At 38.7% G+C, this 26,546-nt stretch overlaps 1 protein-coding gene across 1 annotated transcript in view; it reads left to right on the top strand.

The window, feature by feature from the left end:
- The window catches only part of LOC115427402 (zeta-sarcoglycan), a 737,662-nt gene that overhangs the window by 619,348 nt on the left and 91,768 nt on the right, over positions 1-26,546 (top strand). Inside the window, exons 5-6 of the mRNA XM_030145943.1 lie at positions 3,172-3,294; positions 8,575-8,647. Coding sequence (XP_030001803.1) covers positions 3,172-3,294; positions 8,575-8,647 — 196 coding nt within the window. The remainder of the gene's footprint in view (positions 1-3,171; positions 3,295-8,574; positions 8,648-26,546) is intronic.

Below are 26,546 nucleotides of genomic sequence, written 5' to 3'. Positions count from 1 at the left end.
TCCTCTGGGGGGATTCCAAGGCATGCTCCGGCCAATCGAAAGATATAATCCCTGCAGCATGTCTTGGGTCTGCCCTGGGGTCTCCTCCCAGTTGGACATGCCCAGAACACCTCACCAGGGAGGTGTCCTGGAGGCATCCTGACCAGATGCCCGAACCACCTCAGCTGGCTTGTCTGAATGTGGAGAAGCACTAGCTCTACTCTGACCCTCTTCCAGATGGCTGAGCTTCTCACCTTATCTCTAAGGGAGAAGCCAGCCACCCTGCGGAGAAAACTCATTTTCACCACTTGTATCCTTTCGGTCACTACCCACAGCTCATGACCATCCCGTATCATGATAATAAAGACGTATTTTCTCACTATTCTGCCTCTTGTGCATGTTCCAATATTGCATCATATCATCTTGTGACAGTCATCTATTCAAAATATTTCTAAGGTAAGTGGTCACAGAAGACGCCTTTGCCTACGAGTGTAGCATAAAATGCATCTCGAGATATTTGCCAGACAAGTCTACACGAGTCACCAACCAGTCGGCCTGATCACAATCAAGGGTACCAGAAAGGGTGCACATACAGATAAAAATAATAATGCTCTATCAAAAAATCAGACAGCCCATTTTATTTGTCTGATATTTCTGTTTTAAAGTCCAAAATATTTTTGTATTATGGTGTCTACTAAAAATTTCGCAGGCTTGTACCCCTGTCAAATCAGAAATTATTGGGTGTATGGACACTACAGCCTAATAGCCTCCATATTTAATGCCTACAAAGATATACAAAAGTTTCAGCACGCAGGATAATCATGCATTGTTTATTGCATTATTATTAGATGTCGTGTCCAAAGCATGTATGTTGGAAAAATTCCATATATTGACAGAAACAATAACATTAGACCCACATATTTTGAATATGGTGTACGGACACTACTTGGTGTATGGACTCTACAAGATTGGAATGGAAATCTGGCTTACCATATGGTCGCATCTCTGTTAGACCTTTAACTAAGTCTTCCTGGTACAGGAGGAAATAAACATTTGTGAAAAAGTTATAACTATATATCTATAAGGCATATATGCCATATTATTAATGGAAGTATATTGGTGTACGGACACTACATGAATTTTGGTGAACAACGCGCCATTGAAAACATGTGGTTCGACGTAAACATCCGTTTGCCACATTGTTACCAAATTGTCTGCAGCCAGAGAGCATACCAAAATCTGTCTAGTTGTACATATTTAGTCATAATAATACTGAAATAACAGGTTCCCATTCTATTATTACAATTAAAGGCCTGTAAAAGAAGGGTTTTCATAACAAAATGGTTGAAATACGAACTGATAATCAAACAGCTGTTCAACACAAATGATCAATAAATGAAAAGCAATGTGAAGTGTGTATTTTGGAATAAAAAAGACACAGGAGTTGAGTAGTAATTATTTATTGTGTTACAAAATATTACAGGGTGGGGAAGCAAAATTTACAATATTTTAAGGCAGGGATTGAAAGACAGTGTATGACCAATTAGTTTATTGAAAGTCATGAGAATTTATTTGCCACAAGAAAATTTACATAATAGAAATGTTTTTATTCTATGTGTCCTCCTTCTTTCTCAATAACTGCCTTCACACGCTTTCCTTAAACTTGCGCAAATGTTCCTCAGATATTGGGGTGACAACTTCTCCCATTCTTCTTTAATAGTATCTTCCAGACTTTCTCGTAATAGTTTTGCTCATAGTCATTCTCTTCTTTCCATTATAAACAGTCTTTATGGACACTCCAACTATTTTTGAAATCTCCTTTGGTGTGACGAGTGCATTCAGCAAATCACACACTCTTTGACGTTTGCTTTCCTGATTACTCATATGGGCAAAAGTTTGTGAAAAGGTATGGATAATAGTGTTAGGTATGATTATGACATCAATATATGTTTGGTTTCAAAACAATTGACGTAGTGCCTGCTGAGAAAAAACACATGTTCAACACAACATATTCATTGTAAATTTTGCTTCCCCACCCTGTATGTGCAATAATTTTGCTCTCTTATAACAATAAAATTGTGCACATGTTTTCACGCTCATTGGGTCGCCATTTTATCAGTTTTTATCCCATTTTCTTCAAATTTGGAGGATTGCAAGATCTAGTAATAAGATGGCCAAAGAAACATTTTGGGAATGGTTTTAGGGGTATCTTTTTGCAATACTGATTAATAACTGATGCAAATATACTTGTACACTTTGACTGTGATCAGGCCGAAGTGCATTCTTGGTTTAAGCTAGCAGACAAGAACAACATCCGGGTATTCCATCCAACCTTAGTTTGTACCAGCTTTTAAAGTATTTGAAGTATTTTTTACTATTGTGTTTTTGCTATTGTTTTTAAATTTGTGGATACTACTGGAACCTGTAAATTCCCCTATGGGATGAATAAACTATCTATCTATCTATCTATCTATCTATCTATCTATCTATCTATCTATCTATCTATCTATCTATCTATCTATCTATCTATCTATCTATCTATCTATCTATCTATCTATCTATCTATCTATCTATCTATCTATCTATCTATCTATCTATCTATCTATCTATCTATAACAGACAAGAATGCATAGTGAGAAACATCTTTACGCTACCAACTCATCCAGCGATTCCTTGCTTCCTTGTTTATCTAGAGGCCATGTGAAGAATTTAGTTTTTGGTAGTTTCATCATTTAAAAGCAGTATTTACAATTAATCCATATCTTGGTCCTGAAATAATCCTTTACCGGGAAAGTAATCCACTCGTGCTGCCAACAGAAACACTTCACAGCACGTCCTGGATTATTCAGATTTAGACAGACATTGCATCATGAACAGTTGCTATTTCATATGATTTTTCTGATTACAGGCAGCTTAAATCAAATTAACTGACAAACTGTGCTCTGGCTAACAACTCCCAACATCCCTGTACTGAGCATACACTGGTCCAACTGGTCTAAGACAGAACTCAAAGATGCTGGGGCTCAGAGTTCAGCTCCCCCTGTGGTTACTAAAGCTAAACCCTCATACAAGAATGGTTTAGTAGGGAGCTTCTGACTAGAAAACATCTTCGAATAGTACATTATGTGTGCTGTCAATATTCTGCTCCTGTAAATTTTTAACCACATGCCTGTCTCTCTTTCTCTTTTGCAGGCTCAGAGATGGTGGAGGCCCAGTGTCAGAGGTTTGAGGTGAGGAGTTCCGACGGAGAGAGGGTTTTGTTCTCTGCGGATGAAGAGGAGATTAGCATCGGCACCGAGAAGCTCCGAGTCACAGGTAGAATAGACTCTAAAACAAAGACTACATACATACATGCAAAAAATATGTCTTACATTTTTATTGCTTAGCTGCTCTGTAAAGAAGAATGGAGTATATTCAGTAACAATCGGAAACACTGAAGCCCCAATTAAATACATACAATCTCAATAAACACACCATGATTTACTGCTTGCTAAACTGTAATTAAAACGAATATATCAACTAAACTACACTGTATCATGGTGAATAATAAATTAATGTAAATCGATTTATCATTCCACATCCATATACAGTATAGATCAATAGTAAGGTCAACGTCTTGACAAGCTCCCTGATTCATCTTCACGTTTATGAGAAATTGATACAACATTTCCATGATTCATGCAGAGCAGATATAGCAGCGGACAAACGGTCAACTAATTTGTGTTGAGTAACAAGGTTACTTGAGGACGCTCAGTGGTTTTAGTACATACAGTACACACTGATGTGTACAGGCAAAGCAGACTTGGGTCAGCAAGCAGAACAGTTTTTACTAAATCTGGAAAGGGGACAGAACAAAAGAACATGACATAGGAATCAAGGATTTAAAGACGAGACAAAGATACAAAGCCAAGTGAATGGAACTAGAGAGAAGAAAATTAAAGGCAATTGAAGTGACATGAAAAGAAAATGAAGCAATGGAGAATGCCCACTGTAGTGTCCCTGAGTGCCCTTACATATCTTTTCCCTCTTCTCTTCAATCATTTTCTCCCACTTTCATTAAATGACAGTGAAAACTTCAAGCAGAAGCTGTCAAGTTCAGTTGGAGTCTGTCTCTGTAGTCATATTTGCATGCATTGTTCAATATTTATGGTTCTGTTGTTTGACTCTTTTATCGAGACATAATGAATTCGCACATATATAAAAATTCAGCTGTGAAGATGAACGAGGCAAACACGCACCCATACACATGCGCATGGGTAATTACAGGAAGTCTGAGGGGAATTAGGGAGCAGAGGGTGGAGGGAAGGGTAATGGGGAGTAGGTCCAGAGGTGACTGTATCTGTCTTTTATAGTTTGATGGAAGTGAGGGAACTGAGAGTGAACGGTGCAGAGAATGCAGATGGAAAACCTTTAATTCAATTCAGGTACAGAGGTCCAGCAGTGTCATTCTATGGCACTTTTTTTTTTTAGATTAGTTTGTTGATATTTTTAGATTTAATACACACATGCAGCCGTGCATCAATCCGCAGTGAAAACGGAGGAGTTAATGTAGACGGATGAATGTAAGCCTATTGTTTATGCGGATCAGCCGGTGCAATAATATGTCACGGTGTCTGCTAAGTCTTGTAAATAGTGGGCGTTTGCTTGACTGTTGTACTTGAAACAGTGTGAATTGCCTTTCATTCATCAGTTTATATTACCATTAAATATTTTTTCATGATTTTTGTGTACAACTTTCGACAAAGTTCTATCGGATGGGATTAAAATTGCGGCGATATTGAGCCTCTATCATGCTTTCTATAGACTCAGCAGGAGTCATGACCAGAGCTTAGCCCAAACATCTGTTCAGGGCTGCTGGCTGAAACAGAAGTGGCTCCTGAACAAGGGGGGTTAAATACTGCACTAAATGTGTGCCAGCCCTTCCTGTGAACAATATACAATCAGTTGCACCTGTTTTGCAGTAGGGAGTCTTTTTCAGGGGAGCGGAATAATGCAAAAGAATGACAACTTGTTTAATATTTTATACCTTGCCCACATTAATAATAATACATTTTATTTATAAGTGTCTTTCAAGACACCCAAAGACACTGTACAACAAGATAAAACAGACAATGCATAAAATACAAAGAAGTAAACAAATAGATAAAAGAATAATTATGATATATAGAAATGAAGATGTAAAATGGAGAGTAAAACTTATGGTGTGTAGGCTTCTCTGAAAAGGTGAGTTTTGAGTCTGGATTTAACATAGATATATTTTTAAACAGATTTATTTTTTTTAACCTGTCCTGTTCAGTATGAATGTACTGATGCCATGAATTGCTCGACAATTTTGATCTGCAAGAGGGTTTTGAACCTTGGAACAATTCCCCCTATTGGTTGTAATTTGTTACTAAATTTAGGTTACCTGTGAGAGAACAGGACAGGATATACACAAACAGATAATAGTCGCTTTACCATCAGACACATGCGCAAAACTTTACTGATATTCACTAAATGTCCAAAAAATAGAAGTGCGTAAAGTTGTTTTTTCCATTTAATCACAAATTCGATGATTTGTTTATTTATTATCGCAAGATGACAAGAGAAGTCATTCCATAAACATGGCAATGAATGTAAATATCGTGTTGATTTACAGATATATTCATTATTATATATTACCCCTCTATCTCGTACTTAATTCTTAAATGATTGGGTTTCCTGGTGTGTCCACGTGTTTGTTTTAAACTCTTCTTCTCTTGTTGTAACATCCTTCAACATCCGTTCTTTTTATTCACGACTCTAGTTGTACAAAAAGGTCTTCCCATTGCAGTTTTGCATGATATACCATTTGAGCTACACCCGAAAAACCACCTATTGCTAGCGCAAAAACTTTGAATCGAAAAACAAGAGTTTTGGCGAAATTGTCATTTTTCCATTAAGTTAATTTTTATGCGCAAGTTATATTCGCACAGTTTGAGGGTCAATGGAAAAGCGACTATTGACACAAACCAAGCAACAGATACAAACAACAAGTGAAAACAGAACAGTAACAAAAACAGATGAACATCAGTGACTAAAAAAAGAAAATGATCCAAAATCAAAATAACCAGAAACAAACAATAAGTAAAGGAGAAAAAAAAAAAAAACACTGGCAGAATAACACAAAGGTAACAACAGGCAAGTGTGTGTGTGTGAGTGTGTGTCTATGTGTGTGGATACGTATGTGGACAGTTGTAGCCACACCTGCCCGTTGGCACCAACAGCAGATCAGGGATGGCCTGGAGAGCACAGGCAACCACCGACCCACAGAGCTGAAAGAACCCAAAACCATACCCCACGGCGCAGCCCGTGGTCAGAACCACAACCACAACCACCGAGCTGCAATGACATCCCCACATGTAGGGCCAGAGCCAGAGCTATGAAGCCCCACCCCCCACTACACAAACTTTTGCTGTCGGCACAACCATAGGCGTATGGGCCTGCTCCGGTCAGAGGCAAAGGGTTTTGTTTTGTTTTGTTTTTTTAAAATTCTGTCCATGACCTTTGTTTTACATAACATCTCTGTCGACACAAGAATGCAAAAATGACTACAATCCAGTCCAAATGCTCAGACAGTGACAAGTTAAATTCTAAACTAGTTACCTTAAGTGTTGGGGTTGTTGTCATGGTGTACTCTGTACATCAGGGGTATTTAACTCTGGTCCTCAAGGGCTGGTATCCTGTATGTTTTAGATAGTTCCCTCTTCCATTCCACCTGAAAGTCATTACATCGTCATCAGGCTTCTGCAGAGCTGGATGATGAGCTGATCATTAATAGAACCAGGTGTGATGGAAGAGGGAAATATCTAAAACACAGAGGACACCAGCCCTCAAGGACCGCATTTGAACAGCCCTGATGTACAGGGTGGGGAAGCAAAATTTACAATGAACATTTAGTTGTTTTTTCTCAGCAGGCACTACGTCAATTGTTTTGAAACCAAACATATATTGATGTCATAATCATACCTAACACTATTATCCATACCTTTTCAGAAACTTTTGCCCATATGAGTAATCAGGAAAGCAAACGTCAAAGAGTGTATGATTTGCTGAATGCACTCATCACACCAAAGGAGATTTCAAAAATAGTTGGAGTGTCCATAAAGACTGTTTATAATGGAAAGAAGAGAATGACTATGAGCAAAACTATTACGAGAAAGTCTGGAAGATACTATTAAAGAAGAATGGGAGAAGTTGTCTCCCGAATATTTGAGGAACACTTGCGCAAGTTTCAGGAAGCGTGTGAAGGCAGTTATTGAGAAAGAAGGAGGACACATAGAATAAAAACATTTTCTATTATGTCAATTTTCTTGTGGCAAATAAATTCTCATGACTTTCAATAAACTAATTGGTCATACACTGTCTTTCAATCCCTGCCTCAAAATATTGTAAATTTTGCTTCCCCACCCTGTACATTATGCAGATTTGAACATAATACTCTTTCAGGTATACTGTATGTGCTGACCTGGATCATACACTGATTTCTACATCTGGATTTGATGTTTCAGGTGCAGGTTCATTAAACAAAGTCATAACAGACATGCACAAAATGGGACAAGATGACATTGTTTTCTAGGGTCTCCATTTTCCTTGTGCACGTGGAAGTAACACAGTTTTGAAAATCATTTTGGAAAACATGTTAAAACTAGAAAAGCACTCGGAGAGCACAGACCTCCACCAAGGCAGATCAGTCAGTGTGTGCCCTCCCCCAATCACCACCAAAATGTAATCATTTGTTCCTTAGACCAATCTTGCTGACAGACAGACAGACAGACAAACCCCGATGAAAACATAACCTCCACCAAGTGTAACGGCAAAAAGCAGAAAACTCAGTCAGCTCCCCCCCCCAAATCCTCCAAATCCGTCCATAACTTTTTGAGTTATCTTCCTAACAGACAGACGAAGAAACAAACCCCCCCCCCCGCCCTGATCACCCCCAAAATTTAATCATTGGTTCCTTGTGTCAGTATCAACATTTCCTGAAAATTTAATCAAAATCCATCCATAACACTGAGCTATCTTGCTAACAGACTGAGAAACAACCCCCCCCCCTGCCCCGCGATCACCACCGAAATGTAATCATTTGTTCCTTGTGCCAGTATCAACATTTCCTGAAAATTTCACCCAAATCCGTCCATAACTTTTTGAGTTATCTTACTAACAAACAAACAGACAAATCCCGATGAAAACATAACCTCCTTGACATTTTTGCAACTTAAAACACTGTTTATGTGTATGTATTAAATGTAGGGAAAATATCTGTTTTGCAAAAAAAAAAAATCTGTATCTGTATGGATGGGGCATTACACAACTTGTCTGTCAAATATTTTTCCCACCATCCATCTGCCGCACTACGAGTGATGTGGCAGCAAATGAGCAAATTAAACCCCTCTAAAGTATGTGTGTATGGACATAACTCCAGGACACTTGGTTGATCTGAACACTGTGTCATGCATTTTAAACGTCTGTCTCAGCTCTAACAACAGAAATATGATGCAATGTTATGATGCCTTTTGCACTGAAAATGTCTTTGTCTTCTTTCCTTCCTTTTATCCACTCTTATCCTCTCTCCAGGGAATGAAGGCGTCGTGTTTAGCCATTCTGTGGAGACATCACATGTAAGAGCAGAACCCTTCCAAGACCTAAAGTAAGTATCCTGCGTCGGTTTGAACATAGAATACATCTGTGTCTGTGGTACGTTAAGGGCTGCTCTTCTTACCTGCTGTCAGACACAGAGGCTGGACTTTAGCTCACTTTATGTTGTCCCTGTTGTTGTTAATATTGTAGCTATAGTGGAATATTTATGAAGTTTATTTTCTCATAAATAATTGCAGCGTGTAGTTCCACAAACACAAATTTCTGGGAAAAACCTGAAGTGCTGAGTGCGCTGTGTGAGCTAAGTGGCCCGTCCCGTGGTGCTGTGTGCTCATCACTTGTAATCAGCTCAGTGCAGAAAACAGTGTGCTGGTGATTGGCAGCCTGACAGGCCTGACAGAGGGAACAAAAGCCCTCCAGGCAACAGAGTCCAAGGGTCAGGCTGTTACAAGTCTCCTGCACTGATACTTGCATTTGGACACGTGTAGAGCAGTTTTGCTGGTTTTTGCTCCCATTTGAATTCCATGAAATCACACTTTGCAACAGATTAAATCATTTTAAAATGATTTTTTCGAATTGCAACTGAGTGCTAAGGGTCTAATGAAAAATATATACTGAACAAAAATATAAACGCACCACTTTTGTTTTTGCCCCCATTTTTCATGAGCTGAACTCAAAGATCTAAAACTTTTTCTGTGTACACACAAGGTTTATTTCTCTCAAATATTGTTCACAAATCTGTCTAAATTTGTGTTAGTGAACACCTCTTCTTTGCTGAGATAATCCATCCACCTCACAGGTGTGGCATATCAAGATGCTGATTAGACAGCATGATTTTTGCACAGGTGTGCCTTAGGCTGGCCACAATAAAAGGCCACTCCAAAATGTGCAGTTTTATCACACAGCACAATACCACAGATGTCACAAGTTTTGAGAGAATATGCAATTGGCATGCTGACTTCAGGAATCTCCAGCAGAGCTTTTGCCTGTGAATTGAATGTTCATTTCTCTACCATAAGCCATCTCCAAAGGTGTTTCAGAGAATTCATGAAGAAGACTGTGCGAGGAAAATGGTGGTCACACCAAATACTGACTGGTTTTCTGACCCCCCTGGACCACCCAATACAGTAAAAGTGCACATTTTAGAGTGGCCTTTTATTGTGGCCAGCCTAAGTCACACCTGTGCAATAATCCTGCTGTCTAATCAGCACCTTGATATGCCACACCTGTGAGGTGGATGGTTTATCTCAGCAAAGGACAAAGGAGAAGTGCTCACTAACACAGATTTAGACAAATTTATGAACAATATTTGAGAGAAATAGGCCTTTTGTGTTCATAGAAAAAGTTTTAGATCTTTGAGTTCAGCTCAAGAAAAATGGGAGCAAAAACAAAAGTGGTGCGTTTATATTTTTGTTCAGTGTAGATAAAAAATTACTTGACAGGGCACTTTTATTAAGATGGACTACACATTAGCCTTTTATTTGTTATAAATATCAACAAAGTACACCTTAAACTGATTAAATTATGTAACTGAAACAAGAAAATGTTGAAATTATGTTAAACTGAAACAAGGAAGTACAATGAGTGTGTTTTATTTGCAGTGCAAGAAATGAACAAGTAATTTTGTAGTGGTTTCTCTCTCAATTTCACAGCAGAATGCGCAACGGTATTAAACTGAACTGTGTCAGTGAAGGAGTAGATCTCAAACTAGCTGTCAATCAAAGGGGATTCAGCCTTTCGACTGATCCTCCAATCAGCACATGGAAGCCTGGTGTCCAGCCCAGCCGAGCTCCGCCCACAGCTCCATTCACCCCCAGAGACACCGAGCATCCGGGGGCGGGACAACATTGTGGCATTTATCCAATTACCGTCCAGTTTTGAGGCAATGAAAAAAACTGTTCCACTCAGTCCCATTGAAAGGTGGGGTCTGAGATCTTGGAAAAACGGTTCGGGCTAGCTACATTTTGAAAATACTCAGTTCAAAAGTCCAAAACCCTTTCTTCAGACGTCCCTCTGAAGCCACGTCTCCAGAGTGGTGGCACGCGCAATGCTTGTTCCCGAGGGTTCACGAGCACTGCACAGCAACAATTCGCCGGCTCTGCTGTGCTCCGTACCCGAGTTGGGCTCCGACGCCATCTCTGGCTACGCTTCCTGTACAAGGCTCCTGCCTCTAGGAACGCAAAGAGGGGTACGCACACAGCGGGGATGAGGGGGAGGGGTGAATGGCAGTTGAGTTTGATAGACATATCACTGTTCAATCATTTCCAGTGGGCGCTCAAAATGATTGGATGGTGTTTTTTCAGTTCTGCCCATTCCACAGGTGACTGATTTTTTTAATTTTTGTGTTAGAGCATTTAATTAATTAGTTGTAATCGGGGTGTGAAGGAGATTTTAAGGAATATAATAAAAAATGCTCCAGAAAAACATCTCAGACCCCACCTTTGAAGTGCATGGATGCCGAGCGTCTACGGGCAAATGCACTGACCATAGATCATATGAGAAAACAGCGCAACAGGAATGTATGAGAGGTGAACAACATCGAGTCTGTTGATTTGTGATAAAGCTGATTCTGAACGAACTCGTCTGTGAGATGAACGTGTTCTAACACATTTGTAGTTAAAGAAATGTCAACACAACCGTACATATTTAAGCATTTAATTTTTGTAATTTTAGGGGAAGCCGAGCTTCCCTTGCAGTCTGTGAGAAATCACCTCTGACACAGAGCTATAATAGACATGTGCAAAATGAGGCAATATGCTAATGTTTTCCAATTTCTCCGTTTCCTCTGTCCACACAAACCAGATCTGCACTTTGAAAAACATTTTTACATATCTGGAATTTTGCAACTTAACGTGCTGTTTGCGTGTGCACCAGAGGCCCAAGTGTACTGTTTATTTTGTACTTGTTCCCTCTCATGAAGTGTGTTTATGTGTGTTTCAGAGGTATATTAATGCCTTTTTCACTAATGTCTCAGCCTCATTTGGGTTTTCTTAAAGAGCATTCAGCTGAAGTGGCATGTAGTCAAGGGGGGAATGCAGCTGAAGAGCAAAGGGAAGACGAGATGCTGTAGGAGGACGTGGTAAGACATTTTCAAAGCCAGGATGGATGGAATAATCTGTGCAAACAGAAAAACAGAATTGAAGGAGAGACGTAATAGAGTGGACAGAGCCAAAGACATGAATTACTTTAAGATTAGATGCTAAACAGGACAGGAGGCTTTGGATGGAGGTGACGAAGAGGACAATCAAAAGATGGAGCCAGAAGAAGACAGAGGGCAGAGATGGGCGACAGAGGGTTGGAGTTCATGAGAAGGGGATGGAAGTTAGTGTAGGGAACAAAAGATTAAATCGAACTTTCTCCTGCAGGGAGATTGAGTTTGTAGCAGCACCACATAATGGAATACAGGAAAATATGAATCCATTCAGGTTTTAGAAAATGGCATTGGTACCATTCTTTTGAGGCAAATGGAAATAGAGAGAACACTGGATTATAATAGAAACCATTAGAGCACTGGTGCACTGTCCACAGAAAAGCCCAAAGTGGCATGAAGTTTGTGTAACTTTAAGAAGAATCCAGGAAATCTGACATGATAAAGTGTTATTATTATTATTATTATTATTATTATTATTATTATTATTGATTTTGAGATATGATATTATTGATCCCATCATTTTTTGTTTACATATTTGCGTATAGTTGTACATGATGTTGGTATTGATGGGATATGGGGTAATTACTGTGAACTATTGTATAGTCTGATGGCCATGGGAAGCAATGATTTTTTTATTATTACTATTATTGATTTGAATACATTCCCAGCTCAGGCTCATGCTGAATTTTATCTCATTTTATTGCCTTGACCTTTGACTTGACCTTTCATTTTTACCATTCTGTCCTTTGAATGTATTTCTTGTAATTCAAGTCACTTTAATTTGTATCGTAGCAAATTCTACCATATCAATGCACATTACACAGGTCAAGATCTTACTGTATTATTAGCCCCCGTACATAAACCCCCTCTAGACTAGCCTTCTAACTGTATAACTAAGGGACGGTAGGGTCAGTCCGAACTAGAGGCTTTATCAAAAAAGAGGATTTATATCTAATCTCAAAAGTAGAGAGTGTTTCTGCCTCCTGAGCTCAAACTAGGAGCTAGTTTCACAGGAGAAGAGCCTGATAACTGAAGCCTCTGTAGCCCGTTCTTCTTTTAGAATATCTAGAAACCACAGCTAAGCCTGTACTCCGAGAGCCAAGTGTTCTACTGGGATAATGTAGTACTATGAGGTCTTTAAGATATGATGGAGCTTGGTCATTAAGGATTTTATATGTCAGGACAAGGATTTTCAATTCTGTTCTGGCCTTTGAAGGGAACCAATGAAGAGAAGCTAATAGGCTACTGGAGAAATATCATCCCTCCTGCTACTATCTGTCAGTGTCTCCTCAGAACCCAGTCTTACAAAAATACACCATAAAACCGCCAGAAAATCTGTAATTACAAACATCCGATAAAGCACACAACAAATGAATTTAAATGCATTTGAAATGTGCATTCATTATAAAATAAACAAATCCAGGCAGTAATCAAATTTGCTGTGTGTAACAATAAGTGTCTCACCAACTCATAATAAATGTACACAATGAACCTAAAAACGGAGGACACAGAAGCAGAAAGGAAATATATTCACCATGTCAGCTGAACTCGGGAGAGTGGTTAAGTACATGAAGTACGTCACAGTAATAATCAAATTTGCCGAATGTAATGTGAAGTATTTCGCCGCCTCATAAAATATGTACATACAGATTTGTGAGAGGATATATTTATTAGACGGGTGACACGGTGGTGCAGTGGATAGCACTGAATGAATGAATGAATGAATGAATGTTTTTATTATTGTGTCTTGCATAAAAAAGAACATGCCCAGCCCTTACATGGGCTTATAAGACACCAAAAATACAAACCAAAAATCAAACACCAGACAACAGGCACAATAGATATGAACAAAACAAAATACTGACCTATTTAAACAAACACATCTGCCGGTTTTTCCAGGCTTTACAAACAAATAATGCTAATTTATATACATTAGAACTGAGCACTAGTGCCTCACAGCAAGCAGGTCCTGGGTTCGATTCCAACAGTGTAGTCCAGAGTGTACCTACTTATTTTTCAGTCATCATTGGGTATGCGCACTTCTAAATCCCCCTAGTTCGCACCATTCAGTAGTATCTGAGCTTAGTTACCCATGTTTTCCCTTAGGATTGTGAAGCCATGACTCGCCCTACTCTGCCTCTAATTGGCTAGTACTTGGTACCTTCACTGATTAGATTGGTCGTGTTGAGGAAAATTTTGCTAACTTAGCACCAGATCCAGGGCTCTGCTTAGTGCTGACCACCTCTGGAACCTGGCACCTCAGGGGCCAGTGCCACCCCAGTTGATTGACAGGTCACTGCACGTCTCATTGAAAGATGCGCGATTATTGGAAATGCGAACAAGAAAGGCAGAATAAACGTCTTTCAAATGAGTAACACATATTGAGAGAACCTACTTTCATGGAATACATAATTCTGAGGTAAGTTTTAAGGTGGTTTCAGAATGAGTCACTGTTTTAAACTACTGGTCATATGACTGCACATTTAGAGGAGAGATGTTGTCGCCAATACTTCAACTATGCAAGTAGGCTAACGTTATGAAAGGCTAACATTATCCTATGTTTGCCTAAATAGAGTAGTCTTACTACTACCGTAGTAAGAGTAGTCGGGGCCGGAGCCTCGGCCGGGTGAATTGTTGCTGTACAGCGCTCGTGAACCCTCGGGAACAAGCGTTGTGCATGCCAGTACTCTGGAGGTGTGGCTTCAGGGGGATGTCTGAAGAAAGGGGTTTGGATTTTTGAATTGAGTATTTTCAAAATGTAGCTAGCTCAAACGTTTTTTCTAAGATGTCCGACCCCACCTTTAAGGTATGACAGTCTTGCTTTTTTTATGAGCAATTAAGTTATGGTTGAAAAGTTTATTGTAATGCAAGCGCTATTCAACATGTACTGAGTAAAATGTTATTAAAAATTGATAAGCAATGCCTAATACTACTGCATTACAGCAAATAGTAATCTGTTACTGTTATGCATTACTTTTGTTACGAGTTACGTCCAACATTGATTGTTGCTAGTAAGGTTACCATGGCAATCACAGTTACCATTGAATATATTTAAGTACACTAATATTCCACTTGAAATTGATATTAAACAGCATATTTCACTAGAACATTCCAAATTGGGCGTCTTTTCAAATGGAACAGTTTCTGATTCAGACATGTAGGATACATCAGTATTATTTTTGTTTCATGAGGATTCTTTGGATGTGTACACATCTGTTTCTGGTCTACTGGAATAAAGACACAGATCCTCTCTGGTACAGATGGACGCTACAAAGAAAAGTCCCACATTTCTGTTCGGAATGACAAACACATCTGCTATTAAACTTTTTGACAGAGAATACCAACAGGTTTATGGATATGAGGCAAATTTAGAAAAAAAAAAAAGACCTTGTACAGAGGGTGTTTGAAGGAAGGAAAGAGGGAGGCTGGGAACATCTGCCACCAGTGGAAAACTTTGAAATGCAGTATTTTTAATTGGGTATACACAGCTGCAAGTAGAAAAGAATATTAGAGGAGTATTCATTTTCACTGCCCGTGGAAAACAGCGTATTCGGAATATTGTCTTGAAAAAATGGAATACTGGTGTGCATGTAAAGATAGTCACTGATGTTACCAAGAATCCAAAAACACACTCTACTAACAAACTTTACTTTTCTCCTTTTAAAACACTCTTTTCTTCTTTGTAGAGCAAAGATTAAGTGTGACTTGCCCTGACATCGACAATGCTTTGATGTCCAGTTTGTTCGGTTTTAACTTTCCCCACTGAGTACCATGCTACATAAAACATACTGAGGTCCCTCCCCTGCATTTCAAACAGAGTCGGTGATGCCAACATTTAGTGGCAAAAGTCAGTCAGTGTGATCTCAACCAGAACATGTTTTATTTGTAAAGAAGCTCCTGATTCCATTACTACAGTGAGCTAAAGGAATACAAGGCTCCAACAGAGCTGTGAGTCTTTGTCACCTCAGTTACAGAACTGAAAAGAAACTTTGTTCTGGTGTTTTTCTGTTGGAGATGAATAATATGCAGTTTTGACATTTAGATGAGTTTTTCTTTGTAAACTATCACACGAAATTATTCTAAATCTATGATGGCCGACAAGGGCCAAACACATTGCAATGACCCATTGTGTCTCAAAGAAAACAGCTGCAGGTACAGAAACGAGGCAAATTCACAAACTCAAACACAAGTCTAAATGAGGTACAAAAAGAGGAACGTGGTGCAAATGAAAAAATGCACCGCAAGACACAAAAACATGCATAATCATCAAATGCTCTGCAAATAGAGAAACGATTCAAATTAAGAAAACATCTGCAAACAAAAAACGCTGCATAACCAGTCAGTACAACAGAAGTGCTCCAAACCTGTAGGGGGCGTTGTCAGCAGAACAGCTCAATGCAGAGACACACAGGATGGAGAAGGAGAGGAAGAACAGCTGACTGACAGTGTTTCAGACTACAGTGGGAACAAATTGAAGTTACAGCGTAGCGCGGTCATGTGACTTTTATTAGATTCTATTTGACACTAGTCTGTTGTCTATAAACGCTGCCCCCTACAGGTTTGGAGCACTTCTGTTGTACTGACTGGTTATGCAGTGTTTTTCGTTTGCAGATGTTTTCTTGGTTTGCATCGTTTCTTTATTTGCAGAGCATTTGATGATTACACTGGGTTACAAAAAAATGTTTTTTGCAAGTTGTCTAGGTTTTTTCAACTGAATTAGGACCATTTTGCACCGCTAAATCCAAAAATGACATCTGTTTTTCTCAATCAGGTCAGGTTTTTTTGCTCATTTGATTTTGAAAAATTTGATCTTCTCACAAAATTGATTACATTTTTGTGACTTTATCAGTTGATTTTTTTATATAGTTCTCACCCAAAATAGGTTTTAAGAGGAAAAAAAATCATTTGATCACTTGATTCCTGTTAGGTACAATGGTGTATTCACTGCAGATGTAGCAGAATACGTCAGGCTTATTTTTGCAAGATCTTCTAGTCGAAGCCGTTTCATTCACCTGTAATATTAAAAAAAAACATTAATCATAAATTGGCAAAAGTAAAATCTTCAGAACTCGTTTATTGCAAGAAATATGAAAGAATTTTGTATCATATGATGTGAAAATGCCCATAAATGTAAACAAAAATGTTAAAAAGCCAATATGTAGCATAGTTCAGAAAGTTGACCTGATTGAGCAAAATTAATGTGATTTTTGGATTCAGCACACCAAAATTATCCTAAATCAGCTCAAAAAACTTAAACAATAAATTTGTTGTTGACCAGTGTTATGCATTTGTTTTTGTTTCTTGCAGCGCATTTTTTCATTTGCACCACATTCCTGGTACTTCAATTTAAGAACTGGTAAAAATACATCTCACCCTTCAAACAAGGAAGTAGAGTTTTGAGTTCATTGAATAGATGTGAAGTTGACCAGTTTCACTCCAGGCGTCAGACCCTCTCGTCTCTTAAGATTTTCAGTGAGATAGAGGAGAACCCGTAGATTGTGGATTCTTGGTGGCTAACCTGTCCGACGCCTTCAAGTGTCACATGGCGGATCTTCAGCTATCCCACTTCTGACACCAATTGTTATGGAAAAATAATACTCTACTAATTTGTCGTCAATAAAGAAGGGTCAGTTAAAGTGTTCAGTGTCAAAAGAAATCACTTTATTTGGAGCTCCAAGAAAGAGATACCCCTCAGACAAAAGGCTGAGACGGTCTGAACCCAAAAATACAAGTCACAATGTAGTCTTCTGTCTCCCATGAAAAAATTATGGTGTGTCGAAAGTGTTTTGGTTAGTGCCAGGAACTTAGAGATAAGACCCCTGTGAGAAATGTTGGTTTGGCCTTCTACTCTGGACACAACACAAAAGAGGTCAAAAAACTGCTCCATAATACACAGTGACATGAAAATATCTGAAATAGAGTTAGAAGCCTATATGATATATGAAATATATGAAAATATATGTGAATATATATGGATATAAGTAATTTAGCCATTACAATACCTAGTTTAGACTTGTGTTTGAGTTTGTGAATTTGTATCGTTTCTGTACCTGCAGCTGTTTTCTCTTAACTGAGATGCATTGGGCCGTTGCAATGTGTTTGACCCTTGTCGGCCACCGTATAAATCATAGAAGCCTCATTCCCTTTCCGGGTGCTTGCACAGGTCTTGAACATCTTAAAAAGTATGAAATTTTGAAACGCTGTTTTTTAGACCTTGAAAAGTCTGGAATTTTGTGTGAAAGTCTTAATAAAGTATGGAAAAAAGTTTCTCTCATAGTTGAATTTCAGAGTATGCTTAAAAGCACAATTTTATAAGATAAAAAATACATGAGTAAACATATATATAAAAAAAAAAAAACTTAATATGATTTCACTAACCACTCGGTGCTGGTACGATTATAGTGAACCTTGTGTGATATCCATGCAGTTTTGTGATTTTCATATGTTTCGAAAATGTTTCTGTCAGTAAAACAAATTATACAAATTATACATTCATTCATTCATACATTTATTAAAATGAACTTTTATACTACACACAACAGATGGAATCTCAACCAAAAAAGTAGGCAAACAAGCATAAAAGTGCATAAAGTCAAGGTCTTGGAGAAGAAATTGCTGTTTTGAAAAAGTCTGGAATTTTTATTTGGATAAAGAGCAAGCACCTTGCCTTTCCAGCTTACATGATATTTGTTGCTGGCCTCCCCTGGTTCTTTTCAGACAGACATATACTATAATAGGAGTTTTCTTTTCCTGGTGTACACACTGGACAACAAAAATAGCTTTTCATCTACTGGAGGAAAACCATCCAGTCTTCAGTAAATCAGACATGCTTATTCAAACGTGAATTGAGAATTACTCCAGTATATCAGGATCTCAAGTTAACTGAAAAACAGTAATTTTCCAATCTTGCACAACGTCTTTTATTGTGTATTGGTAAGTGGTCAAATTTACCAATTTCAGACACTGTCTCATGTGATTGTGACAGTTTCCCGCTGTAGGAACTAACTGTAATGTAACAAGTTTCCGTTTCAGAAATAATGAAATCGTTCACCAGCTCATCACTTACATCACATAAACTGGGTGGGATCAAATCAATGTGGAGGACATTCATTTGAAGCGACAGTGGGCAACCCCTGTGTCATAGTCTTCAATCATGTCCTCAGTTAGTGGATCATAATGTGGAGCTCTATTGTTGCACAGAAAATGTTGCACCACTTACCCAAACTAATCCCAAACTGTTAATTCTCAAGCTGAGCTTTCAGGTGAATTCAGGTGAATTACAGGTGAGTTCTCTAATCTGGGAAAATGAAAATTCCAGCCAGTCCAATTCTGTTTGTACTTTTTCTTTCAGGTACTTATAACCATCTGAAATGAGAATTTATAGAAATAGAACACTGCCATAATATGTCAGTAATGCCTATATTGACTAATTTAACTCCTAATTTCATTGTACACACAATAACAATAAAGGCTATTCTATTTTATTTTATTTTATTTTGTTCTATTCTCTTCTATTCTTTTTTTTTGTTCAGTATTTTTATTGGTTTTCAAAACAGCCAAGTAGCTTACAGAAATAGAAAGGATAAAAAGAAATTAATAAGAAAGAAAGAAAGAAAGAAAGAAAGAAGAGGAAAAAAAGAAGTAAAATAGGGCGTACAACTCCAGATGATAAGGTGTATTATGTTGCATCACTAGTAAACTGGCTGGATTCCACATAGATTCCCACAAAAAAAACAAACAAACAAAAAAAAAAAAAAACAAGAAGTGAGTGGTATGTTATGGGCCACTTCCCTGGCCAAGGTCTTCATTGGTTTGAGCCATATGGTCCAAAAATGGCTGTCACATCTTATAGAATGTCTTTAGATTACTATTCATGTTGTATCTGATCTTCTCCATGTGAAGCACAGCGGTCAGGTCTGTCAACCATGTTTTGAAAAGAGGCACAGTCTCAGATTTCCAAAGGCTTAAAATGAGCCTATTCTATTCTATTCTATTCTATTCTATTCTATTCTATTCTATTCTGGTCGTTCTATTCTATTCTATTCTATTCTATTCTATTCTATTCTATTCTACTCTGTTCTGTTAGTTCTATTCTATTCTGTTCATTCTGTTCTATTCTGTTCTGTTCATTCTTTTCTATTCTATTCTGTTCTGTTCATTCTTTTCTATTCTATTCTTTTCTGTTCTATTCTGTTTGTTCTATTCTATTCTATTCTATTCTGTTCTGTTCTGTTCACTCTCTTCTCTTCTCTTCTCTTCTCTTCTCTTCTCTTCTCTTCTCTTCTCTTCTCTTCTCTTCTCTTCTCTTCTCTTCTATTCTATTCTATTCTATTCTATTCTATCTGTGCTGGGTGTTTTTCTTCTAAGAAATGTTATTGTTGACCATACAAATGACAAAGAGGGCTTTGGGGATATGTGATAGCATTTTCCACTGTCCAACATAAGGCTTCAAATCAATTATAACTTTATTTACATCTATGGTTGATTCATTAAGATTGAAAGATTGCTGCCATCCCTCCTCCTCAGACTGGGCTTCGAGGAAAGTGACAGTTAATACGACAGTGGGGATTGATTCATATGTAGTGACATATTCTTGCTGCTGCAACCTGATTTCAGTTAGACTAAATAAATCATATTTGACGATCACTTATTGAATCATGTACAAACAGATTTAGATGAGAGAGATGTGATATCTAATACTCCTCATTTAATTGTCTTGTTTTTTGCTCCAGTTAAGTACTCAAATTAATTTTTACTAGGTTCTTATGAGGAAACTCCTCTCGTGTGTGCTTGTGATTTATATAATTTGGGTGGTCAGGGAGTAGATACAGTCCCTATGGGGATTTGTATTTAATGTAGCTGCTTCACTAATGAGTCAGTGGTAATTTAATGTACAACATATGTACGCATAGAAAGATTTGTATTAACAGTGGCCCAGTAGCTGAGTGTTTCTAGCAAATCTTAATTCTATCTCAAAAAAAGAAAAAAAAAAAAAAAAGGAAAAGGGGTTATCCTTAAAAGTGGTGAGGAATTGGATTGAGAGCAATTGAGTAGAAGTGAAGTATAAGATGGCTGCAGAGCGAGAGACAAAAGGATAGCTGAGAGCAAAACAAAATAGGCAGCAGAGGAAATGGAAACCCATGATACACCGAGGGATCAAAGAGACGAAGGAGGGGGGCCTTTTGAGGAGCGGGTGACCTAGAAGGAGTTAGAATTGGTAAAAAGAAAGAGAGGAGTGATCGAGGTGGGTGTGGCAGTAGGTGGGAATGGAAAGATACAGGGAGACGGCACGGCGAGAACACTGGGTCAGTGGATGGGTCAGAGCAGATAAGCAAGGCAGCGTTTCCTGCAGAGAAGAGAGAGGAAAGATGGCTGTTTTTTTTTTGTTTTTGTTTTGTTTTGTTTTTTTCTCTGTACAGCAAGTCCCAACATTTACGTTTTTATTCAACTTTAACGTGATTCAGTTTATTTTGTCACTTAAAGGTCGGGTGGGATGTGGGATGTGGGATGTGAGATGTTTTCCTGGAGCATTTTTTGCTACATTGCTTAAAATCACCTTCACACCCCGATTACAACCAATGAATTAAATGCTCTAACGCAAAAAATAAAAAAATGTAGTTACTTGTGGAACAGACCGGACTGAAAAAACACCATCCAATCATTTTGAGCGCCAATAGAAATGATTGAATGGTGATATGTCTATCAAATTCGATTGCCATTTGCCCGCCCCCCTCTGTATGTACCCCTCTTCGTGCGTGAATTGTGCGTTCTCAGAAGTTTAGAGCACTTGTACAGGAAACGAAGCCCCACCTAGAGAAACATAAATCACTAGGAAATGTAATATTAATCAGATAGGTATGAACTGGGGCTGTTCTGTAAGAGCGGGGGTGTCGGATGAGACTGAATGAGGTATGCATGGATCGGGGCCAGATCCGGGCGAATAGAGAGTATGCACATACGTTACTTCCCCCCTGGGCCACGCCCCTCTAAGTCAGACTGAGTGGCAAAAACAAACCAGCTCAATATGGCGGAGCATAGCAGTAACTACAGCGAGACCCGGAAAAATGTGGAATATAACATGAAATTAACCCTTTCATGCACAGTGGTCACTCCAGTGGACAGTTCTTCTCCAGCTGTTCTCTTGTATATTCATGGGTTTAGTTGTTTTAGTTCCATATCAGCCAACACAGTGGACACTAATGCATCATCACATACACTGACATTCAGACCATTACTGTAACTTTACTGTTCTAGATAAACCTGATCTGCAGTAACATATTTGAGTGTAAAGTAATTGCTTATTATTTTTATCAGACTGTAATTAACACTAAAAGGTTTTTGTTTTTATATTATCTCCATGAAGTGAGTAATAACTAGTATTAGAGTATGTTAAAATGTGACAAAACATCAGATTAGTGGCATGAAAAATGTTTCTATTTCATAGATTTCACACAGTATATCAGTAAATACATGTTTCTTTGCTTCAAAAATTAAATGCATGGTGTCCAGCTGAGTGGATATTTTTGCAACTCCATGAAAAATAGATTCATAAAAAAAAAAATTCAAATACATTGTTTGTTTGTTTTTTATCCAATCCAACTTTATTTGTAAAGCAGAATGGATTAAAGTACTGTACAGAAAAATAAATAAAAACCAAAATAACAGAGTAAAATACAAGAATAGATTAAAAGGCATAGAACAACAGTAAAAAAAAAAATAAAAAAATAAAATGAAATAAAATAGATAGATAAAAATACAGCAGAATAGATAAAACCTAAATAAAACGAATAAAATACAAGAATAGATTAAAAACATTTTAAAAAAAGTACAATTAATGTCAAATTTAAGAGGTATAAAAAAACTCAGTAAAAAAAAAATTTGATTAAGATTCTCATAATTCATGCATGAAAGGGTTAAAGACAATTGGACTGGATATGGATCCATACAAGCTACCAAACAACAAGTGGTCTACGAACATTGATATGTGGCTGGAAATCACATCAATCATTAATATGAACCTGATTTCAACGCTGGGAAAATACCCAATGCAAAGGCTGAAAGCATACAAAAGCTAAAGAGTTGTTGACATCCTCATCATCGTTAATTAGAGTATTACAGCTGGTGAGTGCTTTCAATTCAACATAGTTTTGTTTTTGAGGTTTTCTGTCAGTGCAAACGTATTTTCTTGGCGGTGATTGCCAAGGTAAAGGCCCAGCAGTAGTGCTCACAGTTCACTACTGATTTACTGGAGTTGAACCCTTAGTACTGACCCAAGTGAGTGTATGATCTACTGGTACTGTGGAGATTTAAGTAGAGTTTACATCAAATACTTGATACAACACAGCTACAACAGCTTTGTGCTAGAGTACCCCCTTATTTGGAAAACTAGGTTAGCCTCAGTTTAAGCTAGTTTACAAATCATGTAGAGCACAAGGTTCAGAATCACACAACTGAAGACAAAAACGTTTCAGTTATGAAATATAGAACTAAATGACAGATGCTAACATTAAGAGCTTTACTAAGAAGTAACGTTAGCCAAAACCATATGTAATTTAAGGTATGATTTTACGCAAGAATACAGCATAAATTAATGTTACCTGACACGAAATGGCAACCACAAATCCAGGTTTCGTTGCCTGGATTCCACTTATTTCTACGAATTGCAGCGATCCATCTGCTTCTTCTGTCTTTGGCTTTAGGTAGCCGCTAAAACGATAGCTCCGAGTGCTTTTTAAACCTATTTGTGCGATCAATGGCACAACAGCTCTTCCCCATTTTTAGATTGTTCTAAAGTTTTCGCAGTATTCAAGCCAAAGCCGCTACTTGTCTCCCTCTTTCTGCCACTCAGTGGGTGTAACCGCAGTGGCTTCCGCTAGTGGTGACATCACGTGCATACCCTCTATTGTTGCTGTGCAGCGTTCGTGAACCCTCAAGAACAAGCATTCCGCATGCCAGTACTCTGTAGGCGTGGCTTCAGGAGGATGTCTGAATAAAGGGGCTTGGACTTTTGAATTGAGTATTTTCAAAATGTACTTTGCTCGAACCGTTTTTCTAAGATCTCATACCCCACCTTTAAGACTATGCATGAGGATCGCCTAAAAATATTTCACATATGACCCAAATTCACTGTTTTACACTGAATGATATTTATTGCTACATGCATGCACTAACAGGCCACTCCTTGCTACTAACTAATTGGACTCTTTTTACCTTCAGAACTTAATAAATTGGCATAGTTTCAACAAGGTACTGAAAATATTCCTTAGAGGTTTTCATCCAATAACTGAAGGGTTGGTGGTCCGAGTCCCACCCTGTCACAGTCATGTGCCGTTGTGTCCTTGGGCAAGACACTTCACCCACCTCCAGTGTCACTCACACATGGTGTATAAATGTGTGTGAATATTTGGTGGTGGTCGGAGGGGATGTTTTTGGGGACGAACTGGCAGCTATGCTTCTGTCAGCCTGCCCTAGAGCAGCTGTGGATACAGATGTAGTTTAGCCCCACCAGAGGGAGAATGTGAGAGCGAATGAATAATGGATCAATAATGTAAAGTGCTTTGGGTGCCTTGAAAAGAACTATAGAAATCTAATCTATTATTATTACCTCCGCCGAGTGTAACAGTGGAAGTTATGTTTTCATCGGGGTTGGTCTGTTAGCAAGATAACTCAAAAAGTTATGGGCAGATTTGGATGAAATTGTCAGGAAATGTTGACACTGGCACAAGGAAGAAATGATTAAATTTTGGTGGTGATTGGGGGTGGGTGGGGTGATCTGCCTTGGTGGAGGTCTGTGCTCTCCAAGGGCTGTAAACTTCCGCATCTGTTTTTTGTTAAGCGGTGGGTCATAGAGACGACTCTCTGACCAATCAGTGGTCTGTCTGCAGTGTTTACACGACATGTTTTAGTATCTGTTCCCCAGTCTTGGAACCTCAGTGGAGGTGATACCTAAAAACTAGTACCAGGTACCAGATTCCAGGTCATTCATTCATTTTCTGAACCCGCTTAATCCTCACTAGGGTCACGGGGGTCGCTTGGAGCCTATCCCAGCTACACAGGGGCGAAGGCGGGGTACACCCTGGACAAGTCGCCAGTTCATCGCAGGGCTGAACATATAGAGACAAACAATCACTCTCACATTCACACCTATGGGCAATTTAGACTAACCAATTAACCTATTAGTGCATGTCTTTGGATGGTGGGAGAAAGCCGGAGTACCCGGAGAGAACCCACGCAGACACGGGGAGAACATGCAAACTCCACACAGAAAGGTCCCACCCCCCGTCGACTGGTGTTGGAATCAAACCCAGGACCTTCTTGCTGTGAGGCACGAGTGCTAACCCAGTGCTAGCCCAGATTCCAGGTCCTTTTTCATAATGGAAACGCAAAAAGGACGAGTGGAGTCGAGCTGAGTCGAGTCAAGCCAATACCACATAGTGGCAATAGATGATAGTATTGTGTCTTTACACCATCAATAATAAAATGAATGGGGGTCGGGGGGGAGATTATTACCTCTGCCAAGGAGGTTATGTTTTTGTCGGCGTTGGTTTGTGTGTCTGTCTGTCTGCTTGTGTGCAAGATAACTCAAAAAGTTATGGACGGATTTGGATGAAAATTTCAGGAAATGTTGATACTGGCACAAGGAAGAAATGATTACATTTTGGTGGTGATTGGGGGGTGGGGGGGACTGATCTGCCTTGGTGGAGGTTTGTGTTGTACTAGTGCTTTTCTAGAAAAGACAGCACAGACCTCCTCATCATCCATATTGACACAATAGAATTATGTAGTTGCAGCAGATTGCTCACTGTCACCTTCAAGAAACTAGCTCGAGATGATCTGGGTTTTGTGATATGGTGTGTCATCCTGATAGAAGTACACTGTGGTCATGATGGGATGGACATGTCCAGCAGGAGTTTTATATGAAGGCTGTGGTGTTGCTCAATTGGTAGTCAGGTCCTGTATGTCGGCAGGTGTGCAAAGAAAATATCTTTCACACCACTGCCACATGCTGACCCACTGATAAAGGGTAATACAAGTCCATGATTTCATGATGTTTGTGCTATTTGGTGATCCTGTGAGAACTGTAGCCACCGTTTCCCAGTCCTAGCTGACAGGAGTGATTCATTCACAGTGGGTTTGCAGATACTCTTCCATTATAACCAGTGGTTATTTGACTTACTGTTGCTCTTCTATCACCTCAAACCAGTCTAGCCATTCTCTTCTGACCTCTGGCATCAACATGGGGTTCTAACCCAGACAACTACCGCTCTCTGGATAATTTTTTTTTTTTTTTTTCAGGCCATTCTCTGTAAGCCCTAGATACAATTGTGGTGAAAATCCCAGTAGATCAGCAGTTTGTGAAACACTCAGGCCAACTCATCTGGCACTAACAGACAAACCACATTCAAAGTCACTCAAATCAACTTACAAACTCATTCTGAGACTCGCTTTTCAACCTAGTCTGGACTGTGTCTACAGGCTTAAATGCTCTGAGTTGCTGCCATGTGTCAAGCAGCTGAACATGCACCTAATAGTGTCTGTTGAGTGTATGTTTGATACTGTCAATGACCTCGGTACCTCTAAGATCTACATGCATATCATTCCAGGATCCTAACATAATGAGCAATTAATGGCAGCAAACAGAGCAAACAATCTGTGACCTCGTTGTGCTCTTATTGAAGCTTTTTGATGGTTTCGCGTGGGTGTTGTGAGATAAACATCAGTCGTCTGTGTTGGAGGATTTTTTTTTTTTTGCAACCTTTTTTTATTTTTGCACAAGGTAAAGTGGATTAATAAGTCCTTT

The sequence above is a fragment of the Sphaeramia orbicularis genome, chromosome 1 (assembly GCF_902148855.1).
Source record: "Sphaeramia orbicularis chromosome 1, fSphaOr1.1, whole genome shotgun sequence".
NCBI classification, from domain to species: Eukaryota; Metazoa; Chordata; class Actinopteri; order Kurtiformes; family Apogonidae; genus Sphaeramia; species Sphaeramia orbicularis.
This window is presented reverse-complemented; position numbering and strand designations above follow the sequence as displayed.